Consider the following 17711-nt stretch of genomic DNA (forward strand, 5'->3'; position numbering starts at 1 on the left):
CGCTCTCTGTCAGGAGCTGCCTGCCGACCTATGTGTCCACACTGGCAAGTGCCTGTTGTCACCATTGTCAATCGTGTATCTATGTCACCACAGCAGTCATCCCTTGTATGTCCAACAGTTCTTCTTTGCAGTCAATGTGATTTTAACATTGCCAGCACTAGATATCAAGCTGTACTAAGCTGTACTAAGTTATTATCCTGTGTCCCTTTATAGCTGGTTAGCTGAGCTGCAAATTTCCACTTTATCCCAATATGAAGAGGCAAATGAGATAACTCTGGTGTTTTTGTATTCCACACTGTGCCCTGTACTGAACTAAGGCACTGTAGATTTCTCTGGCAGTTCAGACATGTGTGCTGTTGATGTTCAGTGCTTCTGTTCTAACAGGGTTTTTCAATGTATGCCACCTTGCAGCTACAGGAAATCTTATACGAGGGCTATACACAAAGTACATTACGTTTTCATTTGTGTCCGTTAGGGACGGGGCTAGTGATGCCATCTTGGTTTCATAGCATTCCACCGCTCAGTCAGCATCCTGCCATGCTAGTGATTGCCGAACTTGTCAAAAAAGTCAATGCCGCGGTCCGTGAAAACCGTAATTTCACAATAACGGAACTCTCTATGAGTTTTCCACAATTTTCACAAAGTTTGTTGCAAAAAATCATTACCGGGAAGCTTGGTTACCGCAAGTTTTGTGCAAGATGGATACCAAAAATCTTGACAGAGATTCACAAAAATCAGCAAATGGCTGCAGCGTTAACATTTTTGGACACTTACGAGAAAGATGGTGACTCATTACTCAATTGAATTGTTCCTGGTGACAAAACATGGGTTAAGCATATGAACTGCAAGACAAAATTGCGGTCAATGCAGTGGGGGCGCACAAATTCCCCCCAAAAACCCAAGAAATGCATGCAAACAATGTCAGCAAGGAAGGTGATAGTGACTGTCTTTTGGGACAGAAAAGATGTGATTTTTGTGGACTTCCTGCAAAGATGCACTACAATAAACTCTCAAAGGTATTGCCAAACTCTGCACAACCTCAGAAGAGCAATACAAAACAAGCGCAGGGGAAAGTTGGGCTCAAGGATCTTGCTGATTCATGACAACGCCCGGGCCCCCACGGCAAATGCCGCTCGTGAAGTTCTCGAATCTTTTAAGTGGGAGTCGTTTCCTCATCCGCCATACAGTTGCGACCTGGCACCAAGTGACTTCCACTTATTCCCAGCAATGAAGAAGTGGATGGCTATGCAGCATTTTGATGACGACGCACAGCTTCAAGCAGAGGTAACCACATGGTTGAAGGCGCAGGCGGCCGAATTTTACGACGTAGGTATTTCCAAGCTCGTCCATCGCTATGATAAGTGCCTTAATTTAAATGGCAACTACGTAGAAAAGTAGTATTTAAGTGTGGCTTTCATCAGATCCTAAAAGAGCTCAGTATATGTTTCATGAATAATCTTCCTATTTTTGAAGAAACACTGCCAACATATGGCAAGATGACCATTTCCCTGTGTTCCTCATTTTCTTCCATCTCCTCACTTTGCCTAGCTCACACTAGGCATAAGTCACAGTGAATCTCTCATTCAGAATATCCATTCTCTAAACATATGATGTGGAGATGGTGTAGCTCATCAGATAGCCATCTGAATTCAATATGGCTCATGCTCTGTGGACCAACATCATAAGCTTGCCATTTTGTTGTGCAGGAAGGTGACAGCTGGTGTATAAGTCCACATGTGTAGGTTTAAGGTATGGGGTGTGGTGCGAGGTGCCATCTTCTTTTCTCCCCACCAACTCATCCAGGAATGGTAGTTCACCATTTTTCTCCATCCCCATAATAAACTCAATGTTCTAATGAAGTGAATTTAGGTATTGCAAAAATGAATGCCATGGTGCCAGATAACAAAAAAGAATCTTGTAGGTTTCAACTCCACTGATTGGAGTGCTCTCTCCTTGGAATGTTCCTAAAATGATTGGGCTCAATAGGTGACAAAGGATTACTCACTGTGACAGCGTCAGTCTGTTCAAAGTACTGGTCATTGAATAAAAAGTATGTCAAGACAAACACGTGCTTAAACAAATGAACAAGTTCTCCTTGCAGCTTCTCACCAATGAGCAACACTGAACCTTTCATTGGCACTCCAGTGAAAGGTGAGACCACATTGAACTTAATGAGAATATCTAATGGTGCAAGTCACAAGTTCTTGAGCCAATGGATGAAGTCATCTGAGCTATGAAAGTGGTACTCACATTTTCTCACTAAAGGGCTCAACTGTGCTGCTAGATGTTTAGTAAGATTGTATGTTGGTGTTCCAGTGCTACTAACAATTACTTGAAGTGGCACAGTACCCTTATGAATCTTGGGCAATCTGCATAGTCTGAAAGGAACAGGTGCCTGTGTCTGAAGGTTGTTGGCCACAACATCAGAGACTGTTCTGAAGTTCTTTGTTGTATTTTGGTTGTCGAGTCCTAGTTTAGAAGGCAATAGGCAAGTTGTCCAATAACTGGTTCACCTTGCTTAAGTACATCAGTCTGGAGAGGATGAAAGTTGCACTGCCTTTATCCACTGATAACATCACAATACCAGGATCCTCACACTGAGATTGAAGCACTGAGCTATCTGCAGCCGAGACATTATTTTTGGGCACTGGTGTCCGTGTCAGAGCAAGCATTTGATTTCCTTGATAACATCCCTGTGCAGTTTCAAGATTCCCTGTTCAATAGAACTAATAATATCCAAAATGGGTGGTGTCCTCAGAGTGGGTGTTAAGTTCAGACCCTTCTGCAAGATCAAAACTTATGACCTTACCACAAAAATACAACAGAGAACTTAAGAGCTTCTCAAAAACAGCACTATCTCTGATAATGTGGCCAGACTTCGCACACAGGCACTTGTTCCTCCCAGAACAAGATTCATAAGGATACTGTACCACTTCGACCAACTGTTAGTCACAGTGGTGCACCAGCATACAACCTGGCTAAAAGTCTAGCAGTGTGATTAAGCCCTTTAGTGGAAAAATGTAAACACTACATTCGCAACTCAGATCTTGTGACTTGCACCATCAAATATTCTTGTTAGTTTCAATGTATTCTCACTTTCCACTCAAATGCAAATGAAGGAATCAGTGTTACTGATTGGTGAGAAGCTGCAAGGGATTTTATTGACTTGTTTAAGCACGTGCTCACCTCAACTTACTTCTTATTCAGTGACCAATACTTTGAACAGGCCGACAGTGCCACAGTTACCCAATGGGGTTAATCTTTTTCTAGAAGATTTTGAGGAGAGAGCACTCAAGTCTGGGAAGTTGAAGCCTAAGTGCTTTTAGCAATATGTGGATGTCACCTTTGTCATGTCACCCTTGGTATTGTATCACTGAACATCAAGTTTGCAATCGAGATGAAGAAAAATAGCGAACTACCATTTCTGCATGTATTGGTGTGGACAAAACTGGACAGCATCATGTGTCACACTGTGTACCATAAACCTAGATGCACAGACTTACACTTACAGCCCATGAGCTGTCACCATCCTACACAATGAAGTGACATGCTCAGGGTGTAGATCCACAGATCATGAGCCATGTCAGATTCTGAAAGCATTTTTGATGAGCTATGCCACCTCTGTAATGTATTTTTAGAGAATGAATATTCTGGGTGAGAGATGCACTGTGCATTACACACAGCATGTGCTAGACAAAGTGAGGAGACAGGAGAAAGTGAGGAACAAAGAGGAATGGTAGTGTTGCCATGCATCAGCAATATTTCTTCAAAAATAGGAAGATTATTTACGAAACATTAAGTTCAATGCATCTTTCATCTGCAAATGAAACTCAGAGCTCTTTTATGGTCAGTGAATAATTGTCTCACTTTAAGAAGCTTGTAGCTACAGAAAATTGTAAATTGGACAAACTTGTTGCACTGTGGAGGACAGATGCATTGAACGTTGAAGACACACATCTGGACCAGTAAAAGAAATCTGCAATGACTGTTGCTGTCTCACTCTCCCACTGCAGATCATAATACCTAGACTACCAGTCATCAAATTTGGTACATTCATGCCTGTGCAGTTTCTTCTGTGACTGTCATAAACAGGAGGCTTCGGTCACAGCCTCAGCAGTGTGTCTGCCGCACCGGATGATGTCAGTCAGTTGGACCGATGAAATATTGTGGAAATTTCACAATGACACCTGATGTCTCACCCAAGAACTGTATCTAACATAAATGTGTTTTCTACTTATCAACAGTGTGATGTTAGTGTGGAAATGGTAGATTGTTGTGCCTCTGCTGCAAAGTGTTCCACATATTGGTTCAACATGACAAGCAATAACAGACTACAGATCACCATTCCAATGGTTTGCTCATAATATTTTCCTTTGAGGAAGATATAAGCTGATGTCAGAACATGATAAGAGTTCAATACAATCTGCAAGCTTTTTCACAATTGGGTCCAAGGATTCAGTATGTCTCTCTTTTGTAAACAAGGCTTGGTGTCTAGTGCTCAGTTTATTAAGCTCTTGCTGATCATAACATCCACCAGAGCTGTAAATGCTGAGAGAGTGCATGATTCATGGAATATCAGTATAGGCTCTGATGAAAGAGCATCAAAAGCCTTATAGTGCATGTTTGGAGTGAAACTCAGTTGTAAAAAATGGATTGAGGCCAACAACAGTTCTCTATCTTGCTGGAGTCTGGAGAGCAAGCACACATGACAGCACAACTTGCAGCATCTGAAGAGGTCAGCTGGGTTGTTGTCACAATGTTGTTGTTGTGGTCTTCAGTCCTGAGACTGGTTTGATGTAGCTCTCCATGCTACTCTATTCTGTGCAAGCTTCTTCATCTACCAGTACCTACTGCAACCTACATCCTTCTGAATCTGCTTAGTGTAGTCATCTCTTGGTCTCCCTCTATGATTTTTACCCTCCACGCTGCCCTCCAATACTAAATTGGTGATCCGTTGATGCCTCAGAACATGTCCTACCAACCGATTCCTTCTTCTGGTCAAGTGGTACCACAAACTTCTCTTCTCCCCAATCCTATTCAATACTTCCTCATTAGTTATGTGATCTACCCATCTAATCTTCAGCATTCTTCTGTAGCACCACATTTCGAATGCTTCTATTCTCTTCTTGTCCAAACTATTTATCATTCATGTTTCACTTCCATACATGGCTACACTCCATACAAATACTTTCAGAAATGACTTCCTGACACTTAAATCTATACTCAATGTTAACAAATTTCTCTTCTTCAGAAATGCTTTCCTTGCCATTGCCAGTCTACATTTTATATCCTCTTTACTTCGACCATCACCAGTTATTTTGCTCCCCAAATAGCAAAACTCCTTTACTACTTTAAGTGTCTCATTTCCTAATCTAATTCCCTCAGCATCACCCGTCTTAATTCGAATACATTCCATTATCCTCGTTTTACTTTTGTTGATGTTCGTCTTATATCCTCCTTTCAAGACACTGTCCATTCCATTCAACTGCTCTTCCAAGTCCTTTGCTGTCTCTGACAGAATTACGATGTCATTGGCGAACTTCAAAGTTTTTATTTCTTCTCCATGGATTTTAATACCTACTCCGAATTTTTCTTTTGTTTCCTTCACTGCTTGCTCAATATACAGACTGAATAACATTGGGGAGAGACTACAACCCTGTCTCACTCCCTTCCCAACCACCGCTTCCCTTTCATGTCTTTCGATCTTATAACTGCCATCTGGTTTCTGTACAAATTGTAAATAGCCTTTCGCTCCCTGTATTTTACCCCTGCCACCTTCAGAATTTGAAAGAGAGTATTCCAGTCAACATTGTCAAAAGCTTTCTCTGAGTCTACAAATGCCAGAAACATAGGTTTGCCCATCCTTAATCTAGCTTCTAAGATAAGTCATAGGGGCAGTATTGCCTCACGAGTTCCAAGATTTCTCTTCCCCGAGGTCGGCTTCTACTAGTTTTTCCATTCATCTGTAAAGAATTCGCATTAGTATTTTGCAGCTGTGACTTATTAAACTGATAGTTCAGTAATTTTCACATCTGTCAACACCTGCTTTCTTTGGGATTGGAATTATTACATTCTTCTTGAAGTCTGAGGGTATTTCGCCTGTCTCATACATCTTGCTCACCAGATGGTAGAGTTTTGTCAGGACTGGCTCTCCCAAGGCCGTCAGTAGTTCCAATGGAATGATGTCTATTTCGGGGGCCTTGTTTTGACTCAGGTCTTTCAGTGCTCTGTCAGACTCTTCACCCATTATCGTATCTCCCATTTCATCTTCATCTACATCCTCTTCCATTTCCATAAGATTATCCTCAAGTACATCACCCTTGTATAGACCCTCTATATACTCCTTCCACCTTTCTGCTTCCCCTTCTTTGCTTAGAACTGGGTTTCCATCTGAGCTCTTGATGTTCATACAAGTGGTTCTCTTATCTACAAAGGTCTCTTTAATTTTCCTGTAGTCAGTATCTATCTTACCCCTAATGAGATAAGCCTCTACATCCTTACATTTGTCCTCTAGCCATCCCTGCTTAGCTATTTAGCACTTCCTGTCGATCTCATTTTTGAGACATCTATATTCCTTTTTGTCTGCTTCATTTACTTTCATCAATTAAATTCAATATTTCTTCTGTTACCCAAGGATTTCTACTAGCCCTCGTCTTTTTACCTACTTGATCCTCTGCTGCCTTCACACAATATTGTGCATAAAATGTGGGACAACAATCAGCCAAACACTTGGGAAACACACCATTAATCAATCACATCAAGAAAACCTGAGAGATCACATTATGGTATATTATTTTTGTTTTCTATTTGTAGACATCCATTTCTTGTTTTAGATGTTTAAACTAATGCTCCTTTCAATTCGAATTATGACATACTGCTACTCACCACACAGAGGAGACATTGAGCAGTGGAGAGGCAAATATAAAAGTAATCTATTGGATAAGTTATTAGACATAGTCTAGCCTGAAATATTGACAATTATAAAGAGAATAGATTGCTACTCACTAAAGACCATGCATTGAGTTGCAGACAGGCACAATGAAAAAGCAGTTACACATTAAGCTTTTGGCCTAAGTCTTCTTCAGAACCGAAAGGAAAATACACACACAAGCACAATTTCTGGTTATTGCGGACAGACTGCAACTGTTGCATTGAATAAAAGCAGCAGTCTACAATGGGGCAGGAAGGTGCAGGGTACAGGATGACGTGATGTGGGTGAGGGTGTGTGTGCTGGGGAGAAGAGCACTGTTTAGTTTTGAGTGCAAGGACTAAAAGGTGGCATGACAAGACTGCCGGGCTCTAATCCTGGAGACTGTGGGGGAAGTGAATTTTTCCAGAGTAGAAAAGGAGAGGAGTGGAGAGGGGAAGAGACTGGTGGATTCACTGCAGAAAGCAGTGCATAACAAGGGTGGGGAGACATGAGTAGGGAGGGAGGTGATAGGTCAGAGGGGATGGAAAATTCTGGGTGACAGGTGTGGAAACAAAGTTGAGGTGGGGATAATTTCAGGAGCGCAGAATGTGTTGTACAGATAATTCCCACTCCGCAGTTCAGAAAAGCTGGTGGTGGAGAGGAGGATCCATATGGCCCAGGCTGCGAAACAAAAGCTGCTTTCCAAACTGCACAGATAGGAGTTATCATTACAACACATTCTGTGTTCCCAAAACTGTCCCAACCTCAGCCTACAATAACCTACTGCCTCCATATTCTACAGCCAATAGTTTTCACCCACTTTCTCGTATCCTCTCCTCCACATACATGTACCCTCAACCTCACTGTGCACTGCTCTCTGCCAATAAACCCCTCTCTGCTCCTATCCTTTTCTGTCCCCTGTTTACACTCCACCACCCCCCTCACCTCTCTCCACCCTTCCCCTGACACTGATCCTGGCAGCCTTGTCCTGCCACCTGCTAGTCCTTGCACACTTCACAACACAGTGCTCTTTTCCTACCCTTCCTGTACCCTGCTATCCAACTGCCTTCCCTGCCCTACTCCAGATTGCTGCAACTCAACATGCCATCTATATGGTGAATGTTTATCTTTTCATTATTGTATTTCACCAGGTGTAAACACACACAAACACAAAAAACCACAACTCTCAAACATCTGGCCACTATTATCTCTGGGCACTGAGGCCAGTCTGAGGTGAGCAGCTATCTAGGCTGGGGTAAGCAGTGTAGGTAAGAAAGAAGTGTGAGGAGAGGAGGGGGAGGGATAGCAAGATTATGGCAATGAAAGATGCTGTACTCTTACTGTGGGAGTGTGCATGACAGGATGGTGGGGTTCTAGATGTAGCAGTGGGTTAGGGCGGAAGGAGAGAATGAAAAGGGCTATAAGGGTGCACTGGGGGGAGAGGGGCAATAGATATGTGTTGAGGCAGAAATGGGAGCAGGGATGGAAACAAAGGCAGATGGAGACAGGACCTAGTGAAGATTGTACAATTCAGAAAGGTTGGCAAGGATCTAGATGGTATGTCCAGTGAAGCAGCTACTGAAGTGAAGTGCATTGTGTTGTGTTTGTGCTCAGCAACCAACTCTTGGTCACAACTTGGTGGTGGCCAACGTGTGAACAGACAACCTGTTAGTTGTTGCACCCACAAGCTCAATGATTGCAACTAATTTGGTAGATCTTATTGCTGCTTTTGCAGGTTACCCCACCTCTGATGTCATAAGGAATGCCTCTGACAGGAGTAGACTATATGGTAGTGGGAGTATGTATGGAACAATTCACATGTCCAGGTGTTTTACAGGGATACGAGCTATGTGTCATGGAGTCAGGAACAGGAGTGTAATAAGGATGGACTAAAATATTGCATAGCTTGGGTGAGTGGCAGAATACCATCATGGAAGAGGTGGGGAGAATATTTCTCACCTCTACATATGGCAAGAGTTACTCAGAAACCTGGTAGAGAATGTAATTCAGTTTTTCCAGTCCTGGGTGGTACTGAGAGGGTATCTGGATGATGGCCGGTGACTGGGGAGACAGAGCACTTCCCTGCAATTTTTGCAAACCAAACATTTAATTCACGACATCCCAAATCCTGCAGACTATCTGGATGACATAATTATAGCAGTGGCTGTGCTGGAGCAATACTTACAACATTTAAAGGTATTATTTTAGCGGCTCCAAATCTGTGTTGCAGGCTTGACAGGTGTCACATTTTTAACTGTGTGTTAGGCATCTCAGTGATATTTTGAGCAAAATGAGCCTAATGCCTAGACTTTATCTCACCTTCTGTGTGGACTGGATGCAATCTTTGACAGGCACAAAGCAGTGACTTTTGATTTAAATATAAATCAGTGAGACATTCTCAACAAATTTCTGGTTATGGCTCCCAATGTAGTGTCCTCCTGATACCCACCAAAGGCTGCAAATGTCAGGTTCTCATTCCATCTTTCTTGTGCACATGATGTCGTAAGCTACTGCAAACTACTTGTTGGTGTACGTGCAGGATGACATCTTTACCACGGCATCCTGTTTATTTTCTCGGCACTGAACATATGGTCCAGAAGGGCCACACTTTTGCCCACTATCAAAAGCTCCAGCACATCTGCACATAGTTTACATCAATTTTGTTGGACTGTCCCAGTCAGAAAAAGGTTGCACATTGTCAATGCACTTTATAACTTCCTGTATGTTACAAATATGTATATTACAACACAGTCGACTACAGTGTGTGCCTCATCTACTAGCTTTGCCACAGAGAGGGTGCCAACCACCACCATTTCCAAAAACAGCCCTTAGTTTATGGCATCTGTATTTCAGTTGTTGTTGAGCATCAGATCACTGCTCCATTCTGGCAATCATCAAATTGAGAGGTGGAGGGGCTGATCAGATTATTCAATATGCAGATGCACAAAATTATGGAAATAGTCACTTCCAAGGAAGCATTCATCAGCTTCCTCTTTTATTTGGATATAAACTATAAAGGCTTGGATATCATGCAGCTGAAATGCTTCCTAATTACCTTGTTTCCAGGTGGTGTCCCATCTGAATCAGTTGCAATTAGAGTTGTTACAGTAGTGCCAATAGGTACACTGTCTTCCAGAGTAACTGGTCGTGGTACTGTTGTGAACACTGGTGGTATATCATTTCGATCCTGAAATCAGGTATTCTCATGTTAGAGTAAAATAAAATATCAACAGGTAAAAACACTGTGTGTGTGTGTGTGTGTGTGTGTGTGTGTGTGTGTGTGTGTGTGCAGGCGCACACGTACAGGTGTGTACTCATGTGCGTTGCTGTAAATAGAAAAGTCAAGTGCATGAATTAGAAAGAGCATATCCAAAATGTGAATTTTACTCAATAATGGTCTCTTATAAGCCAATATGCTACCTTTTACACAATAACTATTCTAGCTTGAAGCGTGGCTGGACCAGTCAGATTTTAGCTTAACCATAATATTATGTACAGATTTCAGCTTAACCATATGTATTATGCCCAGGTTAGTCACATAAAATGATTTGAGCATTTTACAATATTAATTAGATGGAAGGTCAACATATTGTCCTACAGAGGAAGACATCAGTTAGAGAAGGCTAGTGAACAAATCACACACGTCCATGATGAAAGAACCCACCTTGTATTTTCTTAGAGTGATTATGAGAAATTACTGGAGAAACAGCAACACTTTGTTCTGCGGGTGCAGACATTAAGACATGTAGAAAGATATTTCTGCTTAACACATATGACAGAAAAGGTTTAAAAATTACCTGAGCAATTAATAACAAATATTCAACCCCTGGGGGGGGGGGGGGGGGGTAGAGGGATTTCTTACACAGATCTGAAAATACTGTTTGCCACTGCAAGATAAATTGGTGCCATGAAGATCTTAGTTGAAAAACAATATTATGAAAGAATAATAATTTGGTCTTATACAGTTTCTGGAACAAAATCATCTGTCCAAATATTCATTAATCGCTGCACTGCTCAAATAAAAGAAGACTAATAGGCTGAAATACTAAATTCTGTCTTTCAAAACTGTTTCACCAAAGATATTCACAACAGTATTCCTACATTTAAGCATCTCACAGAGACAAAAACCAAAGTTGAAGAAATAAATCAATGAAAACAATCAATTTTTGAAAATTTAATGTAACTGTATATATCAGGTGTGTGGCCATCATTCATTACTATGTAACCCCCTTGTCAGTCTTTGCTGTCATCTATCTTGCTCAAATAGTTGTCTGTTTTCTACCTTATCTATCTGTGCCATCTATATTGAATAACATCTTGTCCCTACATCACTTCTGCTAGTGATTTCTATGGACATAGATGGGTCCATTGTTATTTAGCATATTTTACAGACTATAAGACACACTTTTCTCTTCACAAAATTGCCTCCATAATTCAGGTGCATCTTATACCCAAAATTAATGTAAAAGTGGCCATTGTTTGATTTAAAATTCCTGCCAGCCTTAAAAATGACCATACATTCAATGGCATGGTAACGTATCTCTGTCTGGCAACATTGAATTCAACTAGCAGCAGCAGTGCACCGATGCAATGAACATGAGTTGCAGGGATTCATAAGCTATCTCCCTCCTGCCCTGCCATCACAAACCCAGAACACTGCCCGCCTTATGATTCATAATAGCAGTGAACAGTGCCAGTGAACTTTATTTGATAGTGATTTGTGTTATTGGTAACAGCACAACAATATTTTTTTAGTAGCTACTTTCACAATACAAAAAAAAACCGTTTGTGACTGACAAGCTAGTAAAGAAGAACTGAAAAAAATGAGGAAGATTAAACGTGCAAATAGAAGACTGACTGCACAATGGTCAAAACTAGAAGATGACATATGGAAATGGATTCAAGGACACCATCAAAATGGCACTGGAACCAATTCAACAGTGATTCAAATACATGCTTGTAATCTAGCACTACAGACTTTATAGACTTAGCATGCAAACCAAAACCAAAATATCTCAAAAAATGTCACTGCAGTAAAAAGAGAAAATATTATCTTTCCATCACTTTATTATTCAAAATTGAAAGAAAACCAATGTTGAACTAAGCCAAATAGCGAATACAGATTAAACTTCTCTGACATTTGATGTGCCAAGTATCAGAACTATTGCAATGAAAGGTGCTAAACTGTAACTATAAAAATAAGTGAACATGAAAAAATGCACTACACTGTTGTCCTTTCATGTTGTGCTGATGGTACTAAACTTGAAACTTCCTGGCATTCTGGGTACTAAACTTAATTCAATAATCATTTTCAAGCACAAAACAATGCTAAAATCTTTTGAAATACTGCCAGGTGGTGCTGTCCATGTACATGACAAGTGTTAGATGGAGGAGTCTGGTATGAAATTATGGATTAACACACTGTGGGAGAGATGAAAAGGTGCTTCATTGAAGAAGAGTTCTCTTCTTGTGCTAGGTCAGTTAAGAAGTCATCTGAAAAATTCTGTGAAAGAGAAATTGAGACAGGGAAATATAGTGCTTGTTGTTATTGCAGGAGGACTTACTTCACAATTGCAACCTCTTAATGTCTCGATAAATAAACCATTTGAAGTGTATATGTGAGAGGAATGGAACAAGTGGGTGGTAGATGAAACCCAACATGAATTTAAGCATCATTGAGCTTTAAGATGACCTACAATCAAACAAGTGTGTCAGTGGAGAAGTGAGAGAAGACAATATTGTTAAATCTTTCAACAAGTGAGACATAAGTAACACTCTTAATGACAGTGATGGCCATCTTATACATGAAGAGGACAACAATGATGATTAAGAGGAAGGAGAAGAAGAAAGTTCAGGTGACAATTTTTGAGGATTTTAAATGTCAGTTCAGTTAGATAAACTAAGAATTTTTTAAGTCTGGATTTGTAATTTAATAATAAAAATGGTAAAAATACTTAAACTGCTTAAAAATGAAGGTGTGGCTTATAGTCCATAGTGTCTTATAGTGCATAAAATACAGTACAAATTTGCTTTTTTATGGTTCGCTAGACTGCAAGGCCTTCTCTGCAGTGTCTTTCACTGATTTACTTGCAAATTTGACAGCATTTTTTCTCCACCCTCCATTTACCTTGCTTATACATGATTCTTTCACTTACTGGTGCATTTGTTTTTCACCAAACTGTTCTGACCAACTTTACTGCCATGTCCCGCATTACTTTGTTTTCCAAATACAGTAAATTAAATGTTGTACAATGTCTTCCTCTTTCTGTTTGCCCTGTTTTCAAGATATTTCCTGTTTTCATGACTTTCCCAACTGAAATTTTTTCCTCCATCATAACTGTTTTACATCATAGAGGATATTTTTCTGGGGAGACATTCTCACCCACTCACTACCCCTTGAGAGCCCCTCTCTGTCTCACAATTTGCATACAACTTTTTTCTATTTTTGATATCTTTTTACTTGCCTTTCTTCCATTTTTCTACCTTTTTCCAACCCCTGCTTCTTCATTTTTGCCAGTCCCACCATCTCTGACACTCCCAACCCTCTGCTCTTGTCATGTTGAATCCTATCACATATTACACTTGTTCCTCTGATAAATCTGCTTTTCTACTATCAAAACCAAGGTCCCACATTCTGTTTCTACCAATCTCTTTTATAGTTTCAAATACAACAATCTCTTGCATTTACCCCATTAATCTGTGACTATACATTCCATCTGCCAATTACCACTGCACCAGGCTTCTCTCCTTCTACAAAATCCTGCAGTTATCTGCTACTCTCATTTTCTTAGATGATGTCATCTGCCAAGCCAATTTCAAACTACAACAACATGCCAGACCTCATCATAAAAAGCTATCCCACCTTCCCCTACAATACGTCAACAGTGGTGCTATCCTTCCTGTCCCTCTGCAGCTTCCTAAGAGGCCACACCACCAATCACCATTCCTCTCCAACAAACCAAGCTACGCTAACCTTCTTAAGCATCCCCACTCTTCACCACTGCCTCCCAGAGCAATGATAAAACCCAATCATACGGATCACTCACAATAGTACAGTGTTCTCAATCTCTCATCTATGGCACTCTCCCCTCCTGAATTATCTGTATTATTCAAGAGTCTCACATTCACCCCTGAACTTGTATTTAATTATGCTTCTTTGATGAAGAATCTACTTTCCTTCAGATACAATGTCAGCTGGAAATATCACTTTGCAACTTAATCTCAAAATCTTTCCAACAGAAAAACCTGACATTGAGCCCAGTCTCAAACAGTTCCAAACAAGATCCCAACTTGATCCACCACCATTACTTCAAAATCATCCCTTACAAGCCTTCCAAGAGTTCCTCATATTACTTCACAATCCTTCTTCAAGTCCCTATAACATGATCCTAACTTATCCTCTGCAGAACTCCAAGCTCTTCATTCCCACAAACTAATGAATCCATCATTATCCTCCCAGCAGACATGGGATCTACCACTGTGGTGCTAGACTGAAGGGAATATGTAAGTGACAGTCTACACTAGCTGTGTACATCTCTGTGTACAGCATCTGCCGTCAAGATTCCATCCCTGTGATACAAACAGACTTCCAGTCCCTCCTTAAAAGCTCAAGCCTCTCACAAGGATGAACACCTCAATCTATAGAACTTCTTACCCCACCCAAACCACACACCCCACCTTTTACTTGCTTCCTACAAGCCACAAACCAAATCTTCCTGGTTGCCTCATAGTTGCTGGCTTCAAAGCACCCATTTTCTATTCTGTTCCAAGAACTTTTCAAATTGCCCCTGTACTATCAAAGGGAGAGCCACCTGTGAAATGACATGTCATATACCAGCTATTATGTAAACACTGTTCAGCCTTTTACATCATTTAGGTTGAATGAGCAAAGTCACAGGGTGTATAATGGTGACACGCAATATCTTGTTGCAGAGCATGCTCTTCAATGTGACAATTGTGGCCTCAGTCCCTGTTTCCCCGTGTGTTTCATCTGGATTCTTCCTCTAGACCCCAATTTCTCATAACTTTGCAAGTGAGAACTAGTTTACAATATGTCATTGTTTTTTGCTATCCACCTGGCCTTAATTTACATTAATTTCTTTGGTCTCAGTATTTCTCCACAGTAACTATTGCTTTCTTCACTCCCTTCTAGTTTTCTACCCATCTCTACCACATACAATACACTTAGCATCCCGCTCTTATTTACGCGTGCACAATGTTTTGGCAGCAATCTGTGTCTTGCATATTACCCTGACTTCCATGTTTAAGTTCTCAGGTTTTCAAATTTCATCTGGTTCAGTACCCAGCAATCAGTCTTTCCTTCTCATCCCATCCAGTAAGTCTCCCCTCACAATGGTTCTGGGGAACTTTTCCAAAATTGTCCTACTTCCTAAACCTCGCCAGTCCTTTTCCTTCACCCCTTTTCCTTCTCCTTCAATCCTATTGTCGGAAGAAGGACCCAATTGCTTCAAAAGATTGCAAATTTAAATACTTTCATAATTCTGTCCTCCAACCGCCACTTGGAGAGTAGATGTAGAAATAAGTTAGAGTGACAATGCAAAAGAACTCATATCACTCTACAGGGAGAAGTCCATAGGTCTTGATGGATTGCCTATACAATTCTATATTGACTTTGTGGAGAAACTGAGTCCTCTTTTAGGATAAGTTTACCCTACAACACTGGAACAACAGCACATATCATGTGACCAGAAAAGGGCACATGTCATTCCAGACCATAAAAAGGGTTGCAATACTAATGTACAGAACTTTAGACCTATGTAATGAACATCAACTTCTGCTAGAATTATGTGATCAAGTGTGATTATGTTTTTGGAGGCAAAACCACTCCTACGCAAAAACCAATACTGTTTTCACAAGGGCTGATCCTGTGACACATATTTTTCTGTTCTTTTCATTCATAAGTTTCAGAAGACAATAGAGAGTATACATCAGGTTTATGCCAAGCTTCTTCATTTACAGAAAACATTAGTTCTGCACAGCTGTATCAAAATAAAATACATGCATACTGGATATTCGAATAGATATGCAAATATATCTCCACGCATTTATCTTAACTGAAGGACTGACACAAGGGGCTTGGTCACTCCAGTAATGGTCTAACTTTGTTGATAAACAACTGCATTCTGATCAACTCCCAGAAGAGTGGTAGTTGGTGATGTTCCATACTTTGTCCAGGCTGTACAAAATCTATTTCAGACTTAGAAATATTTCGTTGCTTATTCAACAGAAATTTAACTTTGTATTAGACTTTGAAATATTTTTCTTCTTGCTCAATAGGACTTAACATCATATTGCAAAGGGACTAACACCACCAAGTTGTGGAATGAAATTTACAAGTTTCTTTTCGGAAGAGTATTTTTGCAGTTAAGTTAACATCAAGAAGAAATCTTATGTTGTGTAATTCCTATCCACAATCTTCCATTGAATTTAAGCCATGTCTCTGTTGCTATAAAGTTACTTTATGTTCATGACACTGTGTCAGTTGCTGGACTGTGAATAAAAGAGTTACATTCTATCTGACTTTCCACGGTGGTTATCTCCATGGTATCAGATATAGCATTGGCAATTATAAGTTGAAATTGTGCCCACACACTGCTACAGGCAGTCACTTTTCTAATTTGGGCTTGTCAACCATGTGCACCTCACACTTCTGGTGATCATTCTGCTACAGGGGATGCAGCAGACAAACAAGGTGTTGGTGGTATGGCTGGCAGCAATTACACACTCAACACCAGCAATGGCAGGACATCTGGCCCAAATCGATTCGTTAGCGTGGAACATCAAAGCCACCCCCTTTCCAAAGCTTCAACCACAAGCTGGGACTTCAGTTGTGCCACAACGCATGCATGAAACATGGCGTAACAGATGATTTTTGACTCCCAGGTTCATGTGGCAGCTGCCTGCCACAAGTCCTTCAGCTGTAATAAACAGAAATAATTATATTACAAGAGGGTCATGAGGCTCCAGAGACTGTCAAGGGAATCCAAATTCCAGTGCTTCCACCCCCAATGCAAACAATGATACACTTCCACACTATTTCAGGACACAATGTCACTGCAGTCATTCGACGAAGCCTTGAGACAGTTGTTGAAGTTAAAAGATCCCATATTAGATGTTTGTTTACCAATTATAAGAGCATCTGCACAGTCTCTGGAATCGTCAGCCTCCTTCCCGGATTCAGCATTAGTGTATGCCACTCACCTCATCAGGAATAACCCGTATATTAGGCATCGGGAACAGAGTATGAACTGACACACACAGAAACTCCACCATCCTCAGTAGTTACCAGTGTGTGTGCAGTGCTTAATCAGTCACCAATGCCAGCAGTGCTGTTTTCATTAAATTAATTGTATTGTTGTGGCAAAGCAAGACACAAGATGGAGATTTACTGGTCAGCCCCACCAATGTATGTAGATCAGATATTCTCTGATCCAGCTGAATCACCCACTGATGCCAACATGTGGCCAGAGGTCTCCTACATGCAAATAGTAATCCCCCATTCACAATGAAGAGTGTCAATTACAGTGTCTCAAGAGGGAGTCCCAGTTGTCTTACAAATTGACACGGGCTCCTCAGCCACCGTCACTGATTGGAAAACATATCAGAATGCTCAGTCACCACAATTACATCCTTTTGACAACCCACTTCATAGTTTTACTAATTACCTCATATGTGTGTCCGAATTTGCCATGCACAACTTCAATAAAGTGCCACCACTCTCACAGCACGATTTTGGTGGTCACCTCCCACAGTGCTTCCAACTCTTTTGGGTCTCTTTAAT

At 40.8% G+C, this 17711-nt stretch overlaps 1 protein-coding gene across 1 annotated transcript in view; it reads right to left on the bottom strand.

The window, feature by feature from the left end:
• LOC126279125 (cadherin-99C) overlaps positions 1-17711 on the bottom strand; it is a 637420-nt gene that overhangs the window by 55969 nt on the left and 563740 nt on the right. Inside the window, exon 18 of the mRNA XM_049979608.1 lies at positions 9966-10097. Coding sequence (XP_049835565.1) covers positions 9966-10097 — 132 coding nt within the window. The remainder of the gene's footprint in view (positions 1-9965; positions 10098-17711) is intronic.

The sequence above is a fragment of the Schistocerca gregaria genome, chromosome 6 (genome assembly GCF_023897955.1).
Source record: "Schistocerca gregaria isolate iqSchGreg1 chromosome 6, iqSchGreg1.2, whole genome shotgun sequence".
Taxonomy (NCBI): Eukaryota; Metazoa; Arthropoda; class Insecta; order Orthoptera; family Acrididae; genus Schistocerca; species Schistocerca gregaria.